Here is an 18,970-nt window from a genome sequence, read left to right as displayed (position 1 = left end):
GTGTGTTAGAAGATAAAATCACAAGTAATTTTGATTTTCTGCTATTTGATTTCCTGTATTTTCTAATTATCCTACAATAAATGTTATCTCGACAATAATTATATAAAACCAGAGACTGATGTTGAATAAGCTATTTATTATTACTAAAAAATCATACCAAAAAAAAAAAAAAAGAAAATCTTTCTTTCATGACCTGGAAAGCAATTTAACGCATTTTTGGAAATATAGTATTAAAACATCAATTGCTGAGCTTCCTTAATATTGGAAGCAAGAAAATATTAGATGGGAATAGTGTCAGAGAAATAACTTTGTGGATCTTTGTATGGTTTTACCACTACTTCATCTCTCTAGACAATCAAATGAGGACTATTTTCTTTTGTTGATACTTCATGAATGGATAGTAAAGGCCTGCCTCTATCATTTACAACTACTTACACGAAAATCATTCACAGAGCAATAATTTACTCAGCATTTACAATGCAATTTGGAAGGCTACATTAATACAGCATATCCTTGTAGACTTCCTTGAAATGAAGTTTAATAAATAATGTGGTTATCCAAAGTAGAAGTTTGCAAATACAAATGTCTGTCAATTCTGGCTGCAAATATAGGTATTAAAATTCTTGATTTGACTTCAGGGTAGGAAAAAGTGAAGTAGAAGATTAACTCTTGTGAGAAGACAGATCTGATAAAGGTGATCCTGAAAGAAATATATCCTCCAATGTTTCACACAGAATCAAGACAATAAATCTTCAGAATAGAGACCACCTTCTAAACCAAACATGAAATCTCCTAGAAGAAAGAGATGTCCTCAGTATCACAGAACATGAGAACCTGCATCGTACAGGACTGTTCCCGTCAGGGGCCCGGAGAACCCCAGCAGAACCACAGGCAGCCCAAGTCCCAAAGAAAAGGAAAAGTACTCTTCACGCTCTCCGCTGCTTTCAGACTCAGACTCCATTCTGCTTCCTATTTCCAAGCCTGAATACTGCTAATCAGCAAGCCAACCATGACTTGCCACTTGTCCCAACTCATTCTCCTCCCTTTAAGCCAGTGACAGAAGTGAGACCAGAATCTTCAAATGCTTTGTTTCATTTTTATTTTCAAAACAGCACTAGGAGGTAGCTATCCTGAAGACGAGAAAAACACACTGTCAGGGCAAAGCCCAAAGCCCCACTGTGAGCTAGTGGAAGCATCAGAAAGTGGCCCTGGGTCATCTGAGTCATGGTCAAGGGGGTGAGTTTAAGAGTCAGATAAAACTGGCTTCCCAGGTGGCACTAGTGGGAAAGAACTCGCCTGTCAACGCAGGAGACATGAGATACAGGTTTGATCCCTGGGTGGGGAAGATCCCCTGGTGGAGGGCATGGCAACCCACTCCAGTATTCTTACCTGGACAATTCCATGGACAGAGCAGCCTAGCGGGTTACAGTCCATGGGGTCGCAAAGAGTTGGACATGACTGAGGCAACTTAGCATGCACTCAGACCAGGATTTAAAACCTGTTCTGTCACTAATCAGCTCTAAATTTTGGCTATCAATGCAACTGAATTGTTGCAAGGATTACATGATATTTTTAAAAATGCTTATTCCACTATCTGACATATAGTAAAGGCTCAGCAAAAGGGAGAAATTATTCCTATCTTGAAAGAAAGGCATATAACTGAGAGTATATTGAATATAAAAAGGCAAAAATGAAAAGGAGTCAATGGCCCTTCTAAGTTAATATTCCATAAGTCTATAAAAAAATGCTCTTAATGTGAAAGGAAAAAAGCCAGAAGAAATGGGATACATCTGTCAACCAATCTTTTTAATGGAGTTACACACTGGTGACTAAATATAAGAAGGATGAACAATAACAGTGATTGGGTAGAATAAATGGATCACAACATCAAGGAATGTGGATAAACTTAGCTCCAAGATCCTACACTCAAGCATTAAAAATATTTGAGGATCATTTCAAGGTTAACAACCAAAATAAAAACCAACTTCTATGGAAGCAAAAAGCAAGCCTGATTTTTCAAGTAAGAATCTAGCACATTACAAAATATAATTCAACTCTCTCTGCCCATCAGCATCCATGAGAAAGAACGTTTGCAAAAGGGAAAGAAAATTACACCTTTCCCAGGAATACAAGAGTTTAAATTTTAAGGTCAATTTATAGGATCCTTTATTAATGGGCCTTCCTACAATGGAGAAAAAGAGTTATTTTATCTTTCAGGTAAAGGAAATAGAAGTCAGCAAATAGAGAAAGAAGAAAAATGTAATGAATTGTATTTAGTAAAGGTCTCCAAAGGTCAAATTCAGTAACACAGTAGGAATCATCAAAAAGTTGAAAAGGTTCATAATCACACATATTGTATGGAATTAAATTGAAATAACAGAAGAAACAAGGTAGGAGGCTTTTTATTAGGGGAAGTGTTTTTAAAAATCAATTTGCTCTAAGACTCCAAATAAAATAGCTCTCATGGGCTTACTGAGTCTTAAATCCTACTGACTATAAGGAATATAGGGTGGCTTGTTTTCAGTCTTGATATTGTTTAGTTGCTAAATTGTATCCAACACTTTGTGACTCCATGGGCTGCAGCATGCCAGGCTTCCCTGTCCTTCACTATCTCTCAGAGTTTGCTCAAACTCATGTTATTGAGTCAGTAATGCCATCCAACCATTTCATCCTTTTTCATCCCCTCCTCCTGCCTTCAATCCTGCCCAGCATTAGGGTCTTTTCCAATGAGTCGGCTCATCACATTAGGGGGACAAAATATTGTAGCTTCATCTTCAGCATCAGTCCTTCCAAAGAATATTCAGAGTTGATTTCCTTTAGGATTGACTGGTTTGATCTCTTTGTTGTCTAAGGGACTCTCAAAAGTCTTCTCCCGCACCAAAAGTCGAAAGCATCAATTCTTTGGACCTCAGCCTTCTTTACGGTCCAACTCTCACATCCATACATGACTACTGGAGAAACCATAGCTGTGACTAGGTGGATCTTTTCAGTCTCCTCTATACTAAATAGTGCACAAATTGCAAGAGGATTTCTCTCCTGTCTCCTACGCTACCCTCTAATCAGGCTAGATCTGGGAAGGCTGCTTCCACCCTGGGGAAGGGCATTGTGAATGAACACTACGGAGCACGTACTAAGCTCAGCATACCTACCTGACCCTCAATCTCAGGTGTGAAAGAGGAATTCTACCATACCCAATGGGAGCATTGAGAGGTAAGTTTCTTCACAAAAAATGTGGGGAAACTTCTCTACACTCAAAAATGATTTAAAAAAAAAAATCACCATGAGGCCTTTGATAAAAAGTTACACAAAACATCAGGAAAGGAGCATTAAATTATTGACAGAAGAGTTTCATGATTTTTAGTAAAACACAAGGGAACATGACCTCTACAAGACAAAAACAGGCTATGAAAAGAAAAAAGAAAAAAAAAAGCTAGTGCAAGAAATTAAAGGAAAATAAAACCACTATTAAAATTCATGTTAAAGGCAGTAAATAGCAGACTTGACAGAGCAAGAGTAAGATATTCCAACTTGAGATATATGCTTAGAATATCAAAAAATGTACAAGTTGTTGAAATATTATAATGCTTCCACGTTGGATGGTAACAGGCCCCTCCACCCTCAGAAGTCAGGCACTTGAGGGACTTCCCTAAGATGCTGTAACTAAGTACACCACGGAGCCTCCAAACTGCTACAGCACTAAAGCTGGTGTTTGTTTTAACTGTCCTGTTCAGTGTTGGCTGTCAAACCAACTGTTAAATATTTTGAATATCATCCTTTGGATCTAACCCAAGAATAATAGGCATTACCAGTCAAAAAGCAGAGCCATCACTTTGCCAAACAAGGTCCATTATAGTAAAAGCTATGCTTTCTCAGGTAGTCATGTACGGATATGAGAATTGGAGGCTAAGCACCACAGAGTTAATGCTTTCAAATGCTGGAAAGACTTTTGAGAGTCCCCTGAACTGCAAAGAGATCAAACCAGTCAATCCTAAAGGAAATCATCCCTGAATATTCGTTGGAAGGACTGAGGCTAAAGCTGAAGCTCCAATACTTTGCCACCTGACGCAAAGAGCCGACTCACTGGAAAACACCCTGATGCAGGGAAAGATTGAAGACCAAAGGAGTAGGACGTGGCAAAGGATGAGATGGTTTGAAAGCATCACTGCCTCAATGGACATGAATATGAGCAAACTCTGGGAGATAGTGAAGGACAGGGGAGCCTGGCATGCTGCGGTTTGTGAGGTTGCAAGGAGTCTGACATGACTTAGCGACTGAACAGCAACAATACCAAATAATAAAAATGATAACGGAAGGAAGTTTTCTGGATTAAAAAAAAAAAAAAGCAAGCTCATAACATCTCAGGCAAAATAATGAAAGAAGATTGAATTTAGGAGTCAAATTCATTGTTTAAAACCAAAAGATTAGATTTAATTTGGCTGGCCTAACTCCACATATGTGAAAGGATACTGTTTTTCATTTTTGTTTGATTTTTCTTATAGGAAAGTCAGAGACCAAGTGTAGCAGACGTGTAGTATGAGCCAAGTGTGGCAGACGCTGCAGCACGCCACCCAAATCACCCTTCAGAAACGAGACCTTTCACTCTCCTACCTTGTGACTGCTGATGCCTCACAGCTACCTCCCTCTCCAGAAACTGCCCTAAGCCAAACGGAGGTTCCTGCCCTTCTCAGCCAATATCCGAGGAGTAGTCAATGCAAAGATACGAAGGTGGGATTCTCCTGCCTAAATCTGAGATAATTCTCAATATTCATCCAGAATTCCTTATGGGATCAACTGAGGCTTCTGCTGTAACTGCATCACAACTCAATTTCTCATTCTGCCCACTACTGCTTCTCTCAACTCTCCCACTGGTATTGCTCCCGAGTAACCACTAACAAGACTCCTGCACACACCACTCTCAATGTCTGCTAACAGAGAGCCTCATCTGAGACACTAGGTCATGGCTCTATACCTGAGAGGCAGAAGGACAGAAAGAACTAAACACATCCACACACTGACTAGGATCTGAGATATTCCCAACATCACCAAGATACCATAAGAGCTCATTTTGTACTGAAGGTTCATGGGGTCCAGAGAAAGAAAACCAACAAACTCTTATATGGTAAGGTCAGCAGGTGAAATTCAAATCTTTTCCAAACAGAATGAATCTGGAAAAAATTTCAAAAAAATTATAATACAAAGCTAAGAAAGCAGTTAAATAAAAGCTAACTATGATAAAAAGATTTTACTACAGAAAAAATTAATTTTATGAAAGTTTTACATAAAATGTTTCAAAAATCTGGAAATGAAGGGAAGTTATCAAACTCATTTTAGGAGGCTAAAACTGGATGAGATATTAATAGGCAAATTTTACTTAGGAACATATGTGCAAAAATTCTCAAAACAGCTTGTTTTTATGAGGCTCCCTTTCACTAATGAAAAATAAGACAGCATAAAATGCATACTAAACTACAGGTTTTGTAGGTGAGAAAAAGACTAAAGGGTTATATACGAATCCTAGCAATGTTTGGAAAGAATAATAAAACAGAAAAACTCAGGTAATTCAAATCAAGAAAAACAGGATAAAAATATACAAAGTTTGAATAGACAAAACTACCATGAAAAAGAAAGAACACCATGCATATCACATTAACAAACAAATTCTCCATTAAATAGACTATTTTGAGGGTGGGGGGGTGAAGGATCAAAATCAGCTCAGTAAATCAAGTGAAAAGTGAATTATATCACCAAGTTAGGAAGAAACTGAAAAGGCTGAAAATCACTGCTTTGCTGCTGCTAAGTCGCTTCAGACATGTCCAATCCTGTGCGACCCCATAGACGGCAGCCCACCAGGCTCCCCCGTTCCTGGGATTCTCTAGGCAAGAACACTGGAGTGGGTTGCCATTTCCTTCTCCAGTGCATGAAAGTGAAAAAATCAAAGTAAAGCCGCTTGGTCGTGTCCGACTCTTGGCGACCTCATGGACTGCAGCCTACCAGGCTCCTCCGTCCATGGGATTTTCCAGGCAAGAGTACTGGAGTGGGGTGCCATTGCCTTATCCTTCCCTCAAAAAGTTCAGAGCCCAGAAGATTTTACCATGACTCTATCTAAACTTCCAGGGATCAGATAATTGCACACAATAGACACTTACTTCACAAGGCTACCACTCCTGCTATTACCACTGCTGTTACAGCTAATCCTGCAGCCACTGATGCATTCACTTCTCGTAATAATCCAGTGATGTGGGCACTACTCAGAAGCTGAGACACAGAAATGTTAAAATGCTTTCCCCGGAGCCAGCCGCACAGCTGGTACTGGTGGAGCTGAGACAAGAATGAAGGCCGTGCTCCTAACCACCATTCACTAAGAAAGGCTGACGCTTTGGATTAAGAACCCAAGTGGCGCTAGTGGTACAGAATTCACCTGCCAATGTAGGAGACATGAATTCAATTCCTAGGTCAGAAAGATCCCCTGGAGTAGGAAATGGCAACTCACTCCAGGCTTCCTGCCCAGAAAATGCCATGGACAGAGAAGCTTGGCAGGCTATAATCCAAAGGGTCACAGAGAGTCAGACACAACTGAGCACAGCAGCACAATACCTTGATGACAAAACCTTCACAAATTGTTTTTCTTTTCCTTTCTAAGTGACTAGAAACATTTTAAATAATCAAATACTTGCACAGCACTTATTATGTACCAGGCGCTGTTCTAAGCAAGTTACAAATGTTACTGTACTCAATCCCCATAACAACTGTGGGAGGGACTACCTCTATCAATCTTTTGGCAGATAAGGAAACAAGCACTGAAAAGTGTTCAGTGAAATGTCTAAGATTACACAGTGGACAGGTGGGAGATCACAGATGAAACCCTGGCCATCCGTAGGGGTTTGTAAATGGTGTAATATTAGACACTATAAAATATGCTGAGGACAGCAGAGGATACAGCTTTTAAATTAACCATAAATTACTGCTTTATGAAAATCAGATATGGAAATCCAAGCATCACTTACAGAATAGGTCATTACAGGCAAACAGTCCTTAGGTGTCATTCTATAATCTTACAAATAATCTAAACCCAAGAAAGCACATGACAGGCAAAGTCCTCAGAGGCAATCATTAAAATCCTAATCCAGCCAACCTTTTCTTATAAAAATAAATAGTAATTATAAAGCCATGTGTAAATTATAAATACAGGTTATACTATGAACAACAGTCATTACAACTTCATTGCTCAGTTAAACTACTGTAATATCTATTCAGCAAAGATATAAGACAAGTTACTTTCTTCAGAACAACTTAAAACATTTGCTCAAGTGATTTTCTTTTCATTTTGAGGTATTAGATTAAGACCATATTACTTCTATTTGTATGTCAACATGTTTTGAGATGAGTCTGAAACATATGAAGCAAACGACATCAACAATGTTAAAAACACACTACATGGAGCAAATAGAAGGCCTTATTCAAACTCTACACACAATATTCTACACAGATGTGAAAGGGAATATAAATACAGGTCACAGATGGATCCATCTCGTTATGAATTGTATACCAAAATTATCCTGAACAATAAACTTTTATTGCTTGCAGTAACAGATGAAGTCTGTCTTTAATATAAAAGGGACTGCTACATTCCAGTTTTGATTGTTGAGTATTAATCGTAATACCTATCGATAATATGAGAGTATTATGGGTACCTCTGGCTTCATGTGGTGTCCTCAGCTCACTCTCTGTTCTCTCTTCAAAGTCTTCTTTGACATCCTCAGCACGCTGGTCTCTGAGAAAAATAGAAATGTTTAAAGAAATGGTTCAACACTGCACCTCAGAAACTGTTACTTAAAATTTAAAAACCAATGATATCATTAAAATGTTCGAAAGGATTTTTAGCTTCATTAAGAAGCAATTAATACTAAGAACATCTATAAATGTTCATTTCCTTCATTATCAATTTTCATTTACTGTTCAGAAAGCTAAGAATGAAAAATGTGGCTACTGAATAGTTCAACTTCAAATTGAGACACATGTTCATGAGCAATATTACTTGCACTGTTTGGTAAAACTACAATTTCAAGGAAAAAGAGGGCTTTAAAGTCCACATCATTTAATCAAGTCACCATATACTACTCCGCTCTGGGATTTGAGATTGAGATTGCTCAGGAGAATCAAACTCAATTCTAGGAAGCTTTTCCTGGCTTAAATAGGTTAAATTCATAGGCTGAACTGATTCCATCTCTTTCTGACTAGGAATGACCTAATGCTAATCGAACCATGCCATGAATGCTCTAAAATGGAATGGACCCATTACAATCCTAATTCAGAGCTTTACCCTGAAGTCAGGGACAAAAATGGCTTTAAAGGAAACCAGGCCCAGGCTATGTATATTTTCTTTAAAGTTAAATTTCAGGGATTTAAAAATTTTAACTTAATCTATTATATACTCAGGGTTCAAAATGAATACTTCATAATATTTTATAATCCTCTGTACTTATGTTCTGTTGTTTCATATGCTGTTACCTTTACAAATATCCTTAGTTTCTTGAAGACTCAGACCACACTTTTGCTCAGTGTTAAGAAAAGGGAAAATACCCTTGAAGCCAAATATCCCAACAAAATATAAAAGAGTTTTATAATCTTAATTACTGAAGCACTTATTTATTCCCTATTTGTAACAACAGTAATTTAACATAACGATGTCAACACAGTAAGCATGTGATAAATAATATATTCACTACTTCTTTTCTTAGAAAGATCACTTCCAGAGATACGTGAAATTTCATTGGAATCTGAGCTCCCTGGCTTAGTGTATACTGAAAACAATCTTTACAACTGCTGAAGGATACTTGCTTATTTGAGAATGGAAAGAATCACTTTTATTATGCAATAAAATTTTTTTCTACGAAAAATCAATTAATGACTCTGGAGGCTCTTACTCCATGGAAAGTGGGGAGATAGAGGTACAGTGAAAACAAGTAGGAAAATTAATGATAACTGGAAAAAGGACATTAAGTAATAACAGAAAACTGTCTTCTATGTAAAAAGAATTGATAATTACATGTTAAGATCACATTATGCTAAAAATAGCTTATGTGATCTTCTCCATTTGTTTCATATTAAACTGGAAATAATAGTTTTTGAGTCCACAAATTTATCCGTTATTGTGGCCACTGAAAAAAATGGTCTGTGGATAGCTAATCTTAATGCTTGTTATAAACAATCACACATTAGAGTGATGTATCTTAAAACTGGCATTTTTCTGAGTCAAAGGAAACAAATTCCCAATTAATTAGCATAATTACCTAAAAGCTTTAATTAATATTGTTAAAAAAGCCCCAAATAAAACACCCCAAAAAGAAAACAAAAACCAAAGCCCAAACTGAGTCCAAAGGCTAAAATTAAGTCCTAGATTTTCCTGAATATTTCATTTTTTATGATTGAAATTGTCCACTAATAATTAATGCTTATTTTTGTGGTTTCAGTAAAGTATATTATATATTCCCTAAAAGTAAACTTCATTAAAATAAAGCTATAAAGACCAAAGTATGAGGGAAGTTCTTTTGTATTCTTATGCCCAAATACAATATGGATGATTTATGAAATGTAGGAAAAGAATCATTTTCTAGGAAGAAACAGAAATAGAAAAGGAAAATAATATGTTTGACCCTAAGAGTTTCTTTGTGCCTGATCTGCCATTATCTATCCCCAAAGAGAAGCAAAAAAGAAACCTTCTGCTCTTATTCACATTGCTTCATTACAAAAGCATGTTCAGTTCTCATTTTCCTTACTTTAAACTCATGATATTTCATTAAACTTAACCCATATAAACTTGGGAATCTATAAATATGGATATTTATTTGCACCAAAACAGAACACTACAAGAAAGGTTTACTGAATGTTTTACTTCCAATTAATATATTGAGCCTGCTAACTCCTTAAACTTAAAAGTGATTAAGTCCCCTAGGGTTCTGATGTTTCCTTTAGTGAGATGGTTGGTGGTGTGGGGTCTATCTGAATAGTCTATTAGAACAGGTATTATGAAATAGATGGGTGAACAGAGCCCCTTAAGGAAACAGACTCCTGATCAAGCACATACAGAAATGTGGAAACAGTATTAATGAGAAGTAATAAGAAAAGTTAATATACTTAGAAAGATACTATGCACCAAGACTGGCTGAGTTCTTTACATGTCTGATATTTCATAACAATCACTGGAAGAAGGTTCTGTTGTTACATTCGCTCAAACTTGGAGGTTAATCCCAAATTTTCAGAACTAGTATAGAACCAGGTCTTAACACACCAAAATCTATACTTAGAAATAATTATTCCTTGTTTTTTATCCTTGTGTTTTTCCAGAATACAGTACACATCCCTATTATATACACTTAAAGGAAACTTCCTTCTTGTATCATAATCTTATTAAAGTTTTCAACTGTCTTTTATTGATAAGGTTAGGAATGAAGAATCTGACTCATTAATATCCTTTCTTGTTTTATATTTTACTTAAAAATCACTTTCTGAATTGGACAACCAGTATTTCTCTCACCCATAAGTTTAGAAATTTCATTGCTAATTCTGATTGAATAGGAACTGTTATGAATTTCTTTCTCTATGCAAAAATGAAACGCTTTATCAAGGATATTAACTTTCCAAGCAAAAAGTTATTCTAGCTATACCGTCTTCCAATTATAAATAAAACATGTTTATATCAGAATGTCAAAACTCTGGGACAATATTATTACACACTCTGGAACATAGTACAAGATATGCTTATTGAAGATTTTTTTTTTAAATGACAACCCAAAATATTTTTATGTTGTACTTTAATATTATGATTTTGCTCTACTTTAAAATTCTTATCTTCTCCTCTGGATCACCATTTTTCACTACCAACAATTTCTATTAGGAAGGGAGTACAAGCTGATTAGGCCCAGGGTGTGTATTATAACGTGGAGAAAGCAGCCCAGCAGTGGTGACATGTACGGTCTTTGAAGGTGAATAGACCCGGTTCAACTTTCAGCTCTGCTACTTACTAGTCCTATATGACCTTCAGCAAGTTACTGAACTTCCCTAACCCTCAGCTGCATCTTCTGTAAAACAAGGATAATAAATCCTTTAACTCACAGGCTTTGGAGGGATCAACAAAATAATGTATAATAAGTGCTTAACGCACAGCCAGACACATAAGTAGGAGCATGATAAATGTTTCCCTTGGGATTTGAGAATTTTTAAGAACCAGTTTATTTCAACATTTCTTTAGCCTGAATTGAAATATAATCATATTATATTTAGCTATATAATCATATATATTTAGCTATGATTATATTTCAATTCAGGCTAAAGAAATATTGAAATAAATTGGTTCTTAAAAATTCTCAAATCCCAAGGGAGACTACTGTATTCCGGGCACTTTCCTAAGTGCTTTTACCTGTGTTAGATCATTCAATCCTCATAATGTCTATGTGAGGCAGATGCTGTTATTACATTCCCATTCTAGAGACAAACCTCTCTTGGTTACATGTTTACACAGCTAGTAAGTAGCAGCCTAGGAAGTCTGACTGTAGTCTGGTTCATAACCATTTATCTAAAGGTTGTTTCAAAACCTGAGAAAAACAGGTTACATAAAGAAAACAGATGTCAGTAAACAATTGTATCCTAAAATGTAAGTAATTCTTAAATATTAAGTTACCATTTATCATGCTCCTACTTATATCTTACTCAAGGGCTTCCCCAGTGGCTCAGTAAAGAATCTACCTGCAATGCAGGAGACCTGGGTTCCATCCCTGGATCGGGAAGATCCCCTGGAGGAGGGCATGGCAACCCACTTCCATATGCTTGCCAGGAGAATACCCATGGACAGAGGAGCCTGGCGGGCTCTTGTCTATGGGGGTCGCAAAGAGTCGGACACGACTGAGCAACTGAACTGAACTGAACTGAGTGACTAAGCACAAAATCTTAGTGAAGAATACTCTGTAGGCTTTTAATTAAGACAGTGGAATCCACTCAAATGGAAAAATGTTTTCTTTCTGAGTCAGCACCCTTTTTTTTTTTTTCCTCTGTAATTATGTGTCATGCTTTAGATGTCTTACTATCTTACTCAAATTAGACTTTGTGGTAAATATTAGTGAAACAAACATTAGAAGAGTAAATATATAGCAACAGGATAGCATCTGAATGCAAACAGCTGGATTTCTTCAAGCTTATTTTTCATTTAAAAACAATCCCTAGCCAGTTATGTTTCAATTAGTCATCAGTCTGTTAAAAATAATACTGAAAAAATATGAAACAATTATTCTGTTTCAATTCAGGGATTTTAGCCAGCTCTCTAACTCCAGCATGAATTTGGCTTGGCTCATACCTCAAAACCACTCCATCATTCTCCTTCCAGAATAGCTTACTCTAGCCTCATTGGGGCTTTGTTAGAACTGTAAATTACCTGTACTTCCAGGAACAAGTGGGGACACAGTGAATGTTGTGAGAGCTGTAAGAAATGTAGCTTCCTAATTTGAATATTAAAAGGATGTCTCTTTGCATACCCCCAGCACTTTGAAAAAAAAGTTTTGGGGCTGAGGTCACTAACAGGTAAAAAAAATCAAATGGAAATCTTAAGAGTAATATGTTAGAGGAAATCTAAAATTAGAGAACCTGAAATTGTCTCCAAAATGCCTCCTACAAATGAAGAGAAGATTGTGCTGATTGTGTCCAAACAAGGAGGTCGCCACATTCAAAGGGATTAGAAAAAAGTGGCAAATAAAACTTTCATGTATGTCTACAGTTAACATTTGAATAAAGATATTTAAAAATTAAATTCCTTTTGAGACAATACACGAACAATAGTTTTAACAGCATTTTTCCTAACACAGCTCAGGAAAGGTCAACACAGTTTACTATTTACCTAATGACTACAGATAAAAAATTTTGATTAATAAGGCTGCGTGCACGCTAAGTCACTTCAGTTGTGTCCAACTCTTTGCGACCCTATGGACTGTAGCCTGCCAGGTTCCTCTGTCCACATCATTCTCCAGGAAAGAATACTGGAATGGGTTGCCATGCCCTGTTCCAGGGGATCTGCCCAACCCAGGGCTTGAACCCATGTTTCTTGCCTCTCCTGCACCGGCAGGCGGGTGTTTACCACTAGCGTCACCTGGGAAGCCCTAATTAATAAGGCTACTAACATGTTAGTGAAAAAAGGAATATAATGAGTAAGTAAATATAGTGGATGTTATCAAGATGCCAAGGAAACTCCCCAGTAAAATGAATTCCTCAATTAATTTATCAATTCTTGTATAAGATGAAAAGCCCTAACCAATAAGGTGAGATTTGGGAAATAAAGATCATGTCATAAGAAGAGCAGGACTGCATTGCTCTCATGCTGCTGTCATAGAAAAGGAGAACAGATGTTATTTTCTAGTGTATATAAAAGCATCTCCTGAGTCAAAAATAAGTGCTATTCAAGGAGATAAAGTAAGACCCTGTTATAATATTGTTCTAACAACTTCCCATGCATCAGCAATAACAGTCATCTTTTCCTTACACTCTGAATGGGTGCCTTGGTGTCACAGCAGTTGGCATCTGGATTGGAAGTGTTTTAATAACCCAGCTCCTCCCTAGCGTGCATAAACAACTGCATAGATTTGATGCAGATTCCCAAGAACTGGAATATTTGAAGAGTTTCACAGTTCCTAATCCGTATCTGGCAGCATATCAACTAAAGGGGTGGGGGGGCGGAGAGGCTTTACAATAGGCAGGGGATGCCCACGGATTAAAGGGACTTTCTGAGTCATTAATACCAAGTCCTCATGACCAGAGTACCTTAGGAAGCAAAACAAAGCTTCTGAAGAATTCTAATTAACTTTTGCCACCTTTTAGAACTTCTGGCTCTAATTTTACTCTACTTGATTTTACAGTTTAGCAAAGTAAAGAGATGTATATGCTTACAGTTTCATATTTTATGTTAGTTTGTATTCCCATCTGTTTCATAAAGCCCTTCTTTTGGGTACAGATGGGCAAATCTGATTCATCCTAACTATGTAAATCAGATTGAAGCTGCAACTCCTGTAACTGTTCCACATAATTCTCAAAGTAGAAACACTGGATCTACAACTCGAAAAGCTGTTTTAATGGCCTATATAAGATTGACTTGAATTTTTTCTTTGGATATAGGTTAGTAATGGACATTTGCCTCGCAAGTTAATATAAGCATTTGCAGGTATTTTTAAAAGGCTTTATTATGTTTCTATGGTTATCTCTAAGCGGGCTTAAACAACACAGGACCTTAAAACATAATGTGATTTTAAACAGACATAGCACCTAATTTAGAAACACAATGACAAGCCACTATAGAATATATTCAGGAGAATAAGACTACATCAGACAGATGCTGATGTTCTTTGTTTGGTAACACATCATGAACTATTACTCTGGAGAAGGGTCTTTATATTCAGTAATGATTCACAACGTCTGGGTTATAGATCACTTGCTTCCATCACCTGGGGGTGCCTGTTAAAAATGAACTGGGATGCAGCTTACATGTTCTGAGTCAGTATCTCTGGAGATGGTACCTTAAGGGTTGCATTTTAACAAGCATCTGATATTTCTGATGCAAAACAAAGTTTAGAACTTTGAAAGCTTTTATTCAGATATATAGAGAAACACGTTCTCTTACTCAGCTGCAGACATATAGAGATGTAAGGTTACTGGTCCCCAGAAACCTCCACCGACTGGCAGACCCTTACCATCTGCTGCCAGGAGGGCAGTGAGGGCAGAGATGAGCTGCTGATCTCCCAAGGAAAACATCTCATTGAAAGCTCCAGACACAATACTGACACTCCTTATGCATGTGATGAATGAACGGATAACTGGGAAAGCATTACAATCTCATATTTCTATCTATATACACACTGGCAACTCATTCATTAGCTGACCACCCATTTGACAAGTCTCTGTAAAGAAAACAGACCCAAACATTCAGTACACCTACAAAAGTACTCAAGGCAGAGCCCTCTTAACGTGGAGCAGAGCTTCCCAGCCAGGATGCCCTGACGCTCAGGTACAAGAGTTCTGAGATATTGTTGCCGGTGGTCCTGTCAGTAAACACGGCCCCTGTCTAGTCACCCAGAGGCAGTCCCAACCACTTTCTCATTGCGTCATACAAATGTTGTCATTTGTATGGTATGGTTTTCTATGGAGGGAGGAAGGCAAACAACAGTTTGGGAAACATTTATAAAAGCACAGGTATGTGTTTGGGGGCTTTATCTCATCATTTAATAATCACCTCTTCGATATCTGGTGTGGGGATTGTACAAAGTTTAAAAAGTAAGAAGTGTTGCTGGAACAAAAAAAAGGCTACACAGAGGTGGCCTCTTGGGCGACATGACTGGTAGGTCTCCTCTGAAGGTTAGTGGATGACTCATGGCGGCCTTCCAGCCTCACTGAGTGTCGGGTAGTATACTTGGCACTGAGGGCGTCTAAGAATCAGAGAAGATGTGGCCTCTGCCCTTGTGGAGCTTACCAATGAGACAAGCACACAGACTCAGAGGAAGTATTTACAGAGAACCATCAACAGTTTGGGCATGTGTAACACAAAAGCAAGTGATGAGGAACCTGACCCAGGGTCTGCAGGAAAGGATGAAGCCTCCCTGGGGAAATGGGAGCTACCCTGAAGCCCATGAGGTGAGACTCACTAGGACAGGTTAGAGACAAGGGTTCAAGGCAGAGAGAAAAGGTTTGAGGACCAAGACGGCTGAAGCATTGTTTAAAAACGACCTGATCGGTAAAAAGCTGGAGAGTTCAGCAGATACCAGATAACACTGGTTTTGCAGGCTACATTCAGAATTAGGCCTTTAATTCCAAGAGTAAAGAGATGTCACTGAAATTTTTAAGCAGGGAGATATATTCCCAAATGAACTTTTAAAATGTAGGCTCCTGGGCTCCAGACTGAAAGGTTCTGGCTGGCTGGGCCCCTAATCTGAATATTAGAGATGTCAGGGGATCAGATATGGAGTCAGGCCTGTGAAGCATAGATAAGGAACACCAGTGGTCCATGGGTCTATTTTGAGTAGCTGGCCTATGAACTGGCCCTTAAAATACTTTTTCTGGTATGAAAAAGACATAGGTAGTCCTCAAATTTTTCATTTATCTGGCCTTATTATTTCTGCTTCTGGATCAAAAGCAATGCCAGCATACTTCATTCTGGTGTCCAGCTGGCACTTGAAATGGGTGCCTCGGCTGGTGCAGCAGACACTGTCAGCCGTGCCTAGACCACGTCCCCTGGCCACCCACTGTGCCCACCTGTCTCACTTGCTCTGCCTTCCCAAGGATTACCCGGGTTCTGGCAGCTCTGCCTGCGGTGTGGCAGGGGACATGCTGGGGCATTCGCTCATCCTTCCACCCTGGCAGCCTCGCTCTGTGACCAAAGGGAACTCTCGTGTTTGTTTTTTCCACTTTATTCATGTTTTTAATTGAAGGATAATTCCTTTCCAAGTGTTTAAAACAGTTGAGCGTGTTCATCCCTATGGTGGGAAAACCTGAGAGGTGTGTTTTACACAGTCTCCCAGAGAGGCCCCAGCAGGACTGTGCTCCTGCTGTTCACAGTGGTAGCTGGTGTGACAGTGAAGCTTTACCAGCTGTTTTCCCTTCGTGGCCTCACCTCCCTACTCCCCCACTGGCGCTTTCCTCACCTCTTAAATAAACCACCTGCAATCAAATCTTTGTCTCAAGGTCTGCTTCTGGGAGTGCTAGCTGTCCCTTGCTGTGCCAAATGCCTTTTTAAAAAAATACAGTCTGGATTCATTTCGATATTTGGCAAAACTAATACACTATTGTAAAGTTTAAAAATAAAATTAAATTAAAAAAAAATACAGTCTGGTGGACCAATGTTTTGAAAATTATTATGAAGGACGCAAATAAAATGTGTTAAAACCTGACTTGGAACTCCATCCACGTGAGCAACAATTTTGAGAAAAGAGGAGAGAACATTATCTGACATCATGAGAATCATCTTGTTTGAGTGTTCTACTCAAAGTTTAACCTGCTGCTGCTGCTGCTAAGTCGAGTCATTCGTGTCCGACCCCATAGACGGCAGCCCACCAGGCTCCCCCATCCCTAGGATTCTCCAGGCAAGAACACTGGAGTGGGTTGCCATTTCCTTCTCCAGTGCATGAAAGTGAAAAGTGAAAGTGAAGTCGTCAGTCGTGTCCGACTCCTAGCGACCCCATGGACTGCAGCGCACCAGGCTCCTCCGTCCGTGGGATTTTCCAGGCAAGAGTACTGGAGTGGGGTGCCACTGCCTTCTCCTTAACCTAGATATATGTATATATTTAAAAAATGTGCCAGCCTTACTTTGCTTCTCTGGAATAAAAGAAACAAATAAGCAAACTATTCCTCTTGCAACAAAACTAATAAAAACTAACATTTATTGAGGACTGATTACTTATTACTCACTGTTCTCAGAGCTTTGTACACCTTACCATTCTTAAGATCAGGTAAAAGAATCAGTGATCAAAAAATGTCATGTTTGCTATACACACTACCATGTATAAAACAAATAACTAATAAGGATCTACTGTATAACACGGGGACTCTACTCTGTAATGGCTGATATGGGAAAAGAAGCTAAAAAGGAATGCACATATGTCTAACTGATTCACTTTGCTGTACATCTGAAACTAACACAGTATTTTAAATCAACTATTCTCTAATAAGGAGAAGGTGATGGCACCCCACTCCAGTACTCTTGCCTGGAAAATCCCATGGACGGAGGAGCCTGGGGTTGCTAAGAGTCGGGCACGACTGAGCGACTTCCCTTTCGACTTCCCTTTCATTTTCACTTTTCACTTTCATGCATTGGAGAAGGAAGTGGCAACCCACTCCAGTGTTCTTGCCTGGAGAATCCCAGGGACGGGGGAGCCTGGTGGGCTGCCGTCTATGGGGTGGCACAGAGTCGGACACGACTGAAGTGACTTAGCAGCAGCATACTCTAATAAAAATCTTTTAAAAAGTAACTTTTTTAAAAATATTAAATACGTTGATACAGATTCACTTACAGCAAAGAAGCCAGCTAACTTCAACTCTGTTAATTCTACCTTAAAGCAACCATTCTCAAGCCATAAGATTAGACTTCTTTATTAACAACCTTTCCTTTGTTATCATTTTCCTTTCTGCTGTGAGGAAACTGAGTCCAGCTATCCAGCCCAGGGCCCAGAAAGTTAGTGAAAAGCCTGAAGGTCAAACTGCCAGCACCTCAGAGTATCCTTTTAAAATTGTACACAATATCTTGGCTTTTGAAATAAAAACTTTAGGGATCCTTACCTCCTTGTGAGTCAATGAACTCTGTTGCTATAATCACTACTATGTGAATTAGTACTTCATTTGTCTTAAAGTAAATTTGCTCAAGTGATATGCCCTCATTATAGGGTTCTGAGTTAGGTGAATGAGTTTAGGTTACATTAGTCATGGTTTTAAGGATTAAGAATAAATCATCACTGTTCTTTCTAATTAAAGAGATTATAACTCTCCTTCATCCATAGGGCAAAACTGCTTTTCTATGAGGATACTGATACTTTAAATGCCACTGCTTCGACAACATTGCTGGGAACTAAGAATCAAACTAATTAATTCAAATGTTCACTTGGGACATTCGTGAGCTACCAAATATTAAGATAATCAAATAACTACATTGCCTTAGATTTTAAAGACTCCCCATAAAAGAAAAGTCCCCAAACATAAGTGTGAAGGATCATCTTTCTATTACTGTTTTCTTTTGTAGTATCTTCAGTCAATGCAAGGACAGAGGCCATTTACTTAAAGATACATCAAACAAAACTTGGTTCTTTACTGAATAATCCATAGAGGTTAAAACGTTCCAGCTTAACTCTACAAGTGAAATCAAAACCAAATGACTGAGCACACTGTACAACGAATACGCTAATAATTAAATGAAACAATGTAGATACAAGCATGTGGCGTATAACGAACACTAAAA

General features: G+C 38.2%; 1 protein-coding gene across 10 annotated transcripts in view; it reads right to left on the bottom strand.

Moving 5' to 3' along the window:
• L3MBTL3 (L3MBTL histone methyl-lysine binding protein 3) overlaps nucleotides 1-18,970 on the bottom strand; it is a 104,970-nt gene that overhangs the window by 10,601 nt on the left and 75,399 nt on the right. For all 10 annotated transcript variants that reach the window (XM_019967416.2, XM_070796148.1, XM_070796146.1 and 7 more), the window contains one exon: nucleotides 7,692-7,771. In XM_019967416.2, coding sequence (XP_019822975.1) covers nucleotides 7,692-7,771 — 80 coding nt within the window. The remainder of the gene's footprint in view (nucleotides 1-7,691; nucleotides 7,772-18,970) is intronic.

The sequence above is a fragment of the Bos indicus genome, chromosome 9 (genome assembly GCF_029378745.1).
Source record: "Bos indicus isolate NIAB-ARS_2022 breed Sahiwal x Tharparkar chromosome 9, NIAB-ARS_B.indTharparkar_mat_pri_1.0, whole genome shotgun sequence".
Classification (NCBI taxonomy): Eukaryota; Metazoa; Chordata; class Mammalia; order Artiodactyla; family Bovidae; genus Bos; species Bos indicus.
This window is presented reverse-complemented; position numbering and strand designations above follow the sequence as displayed.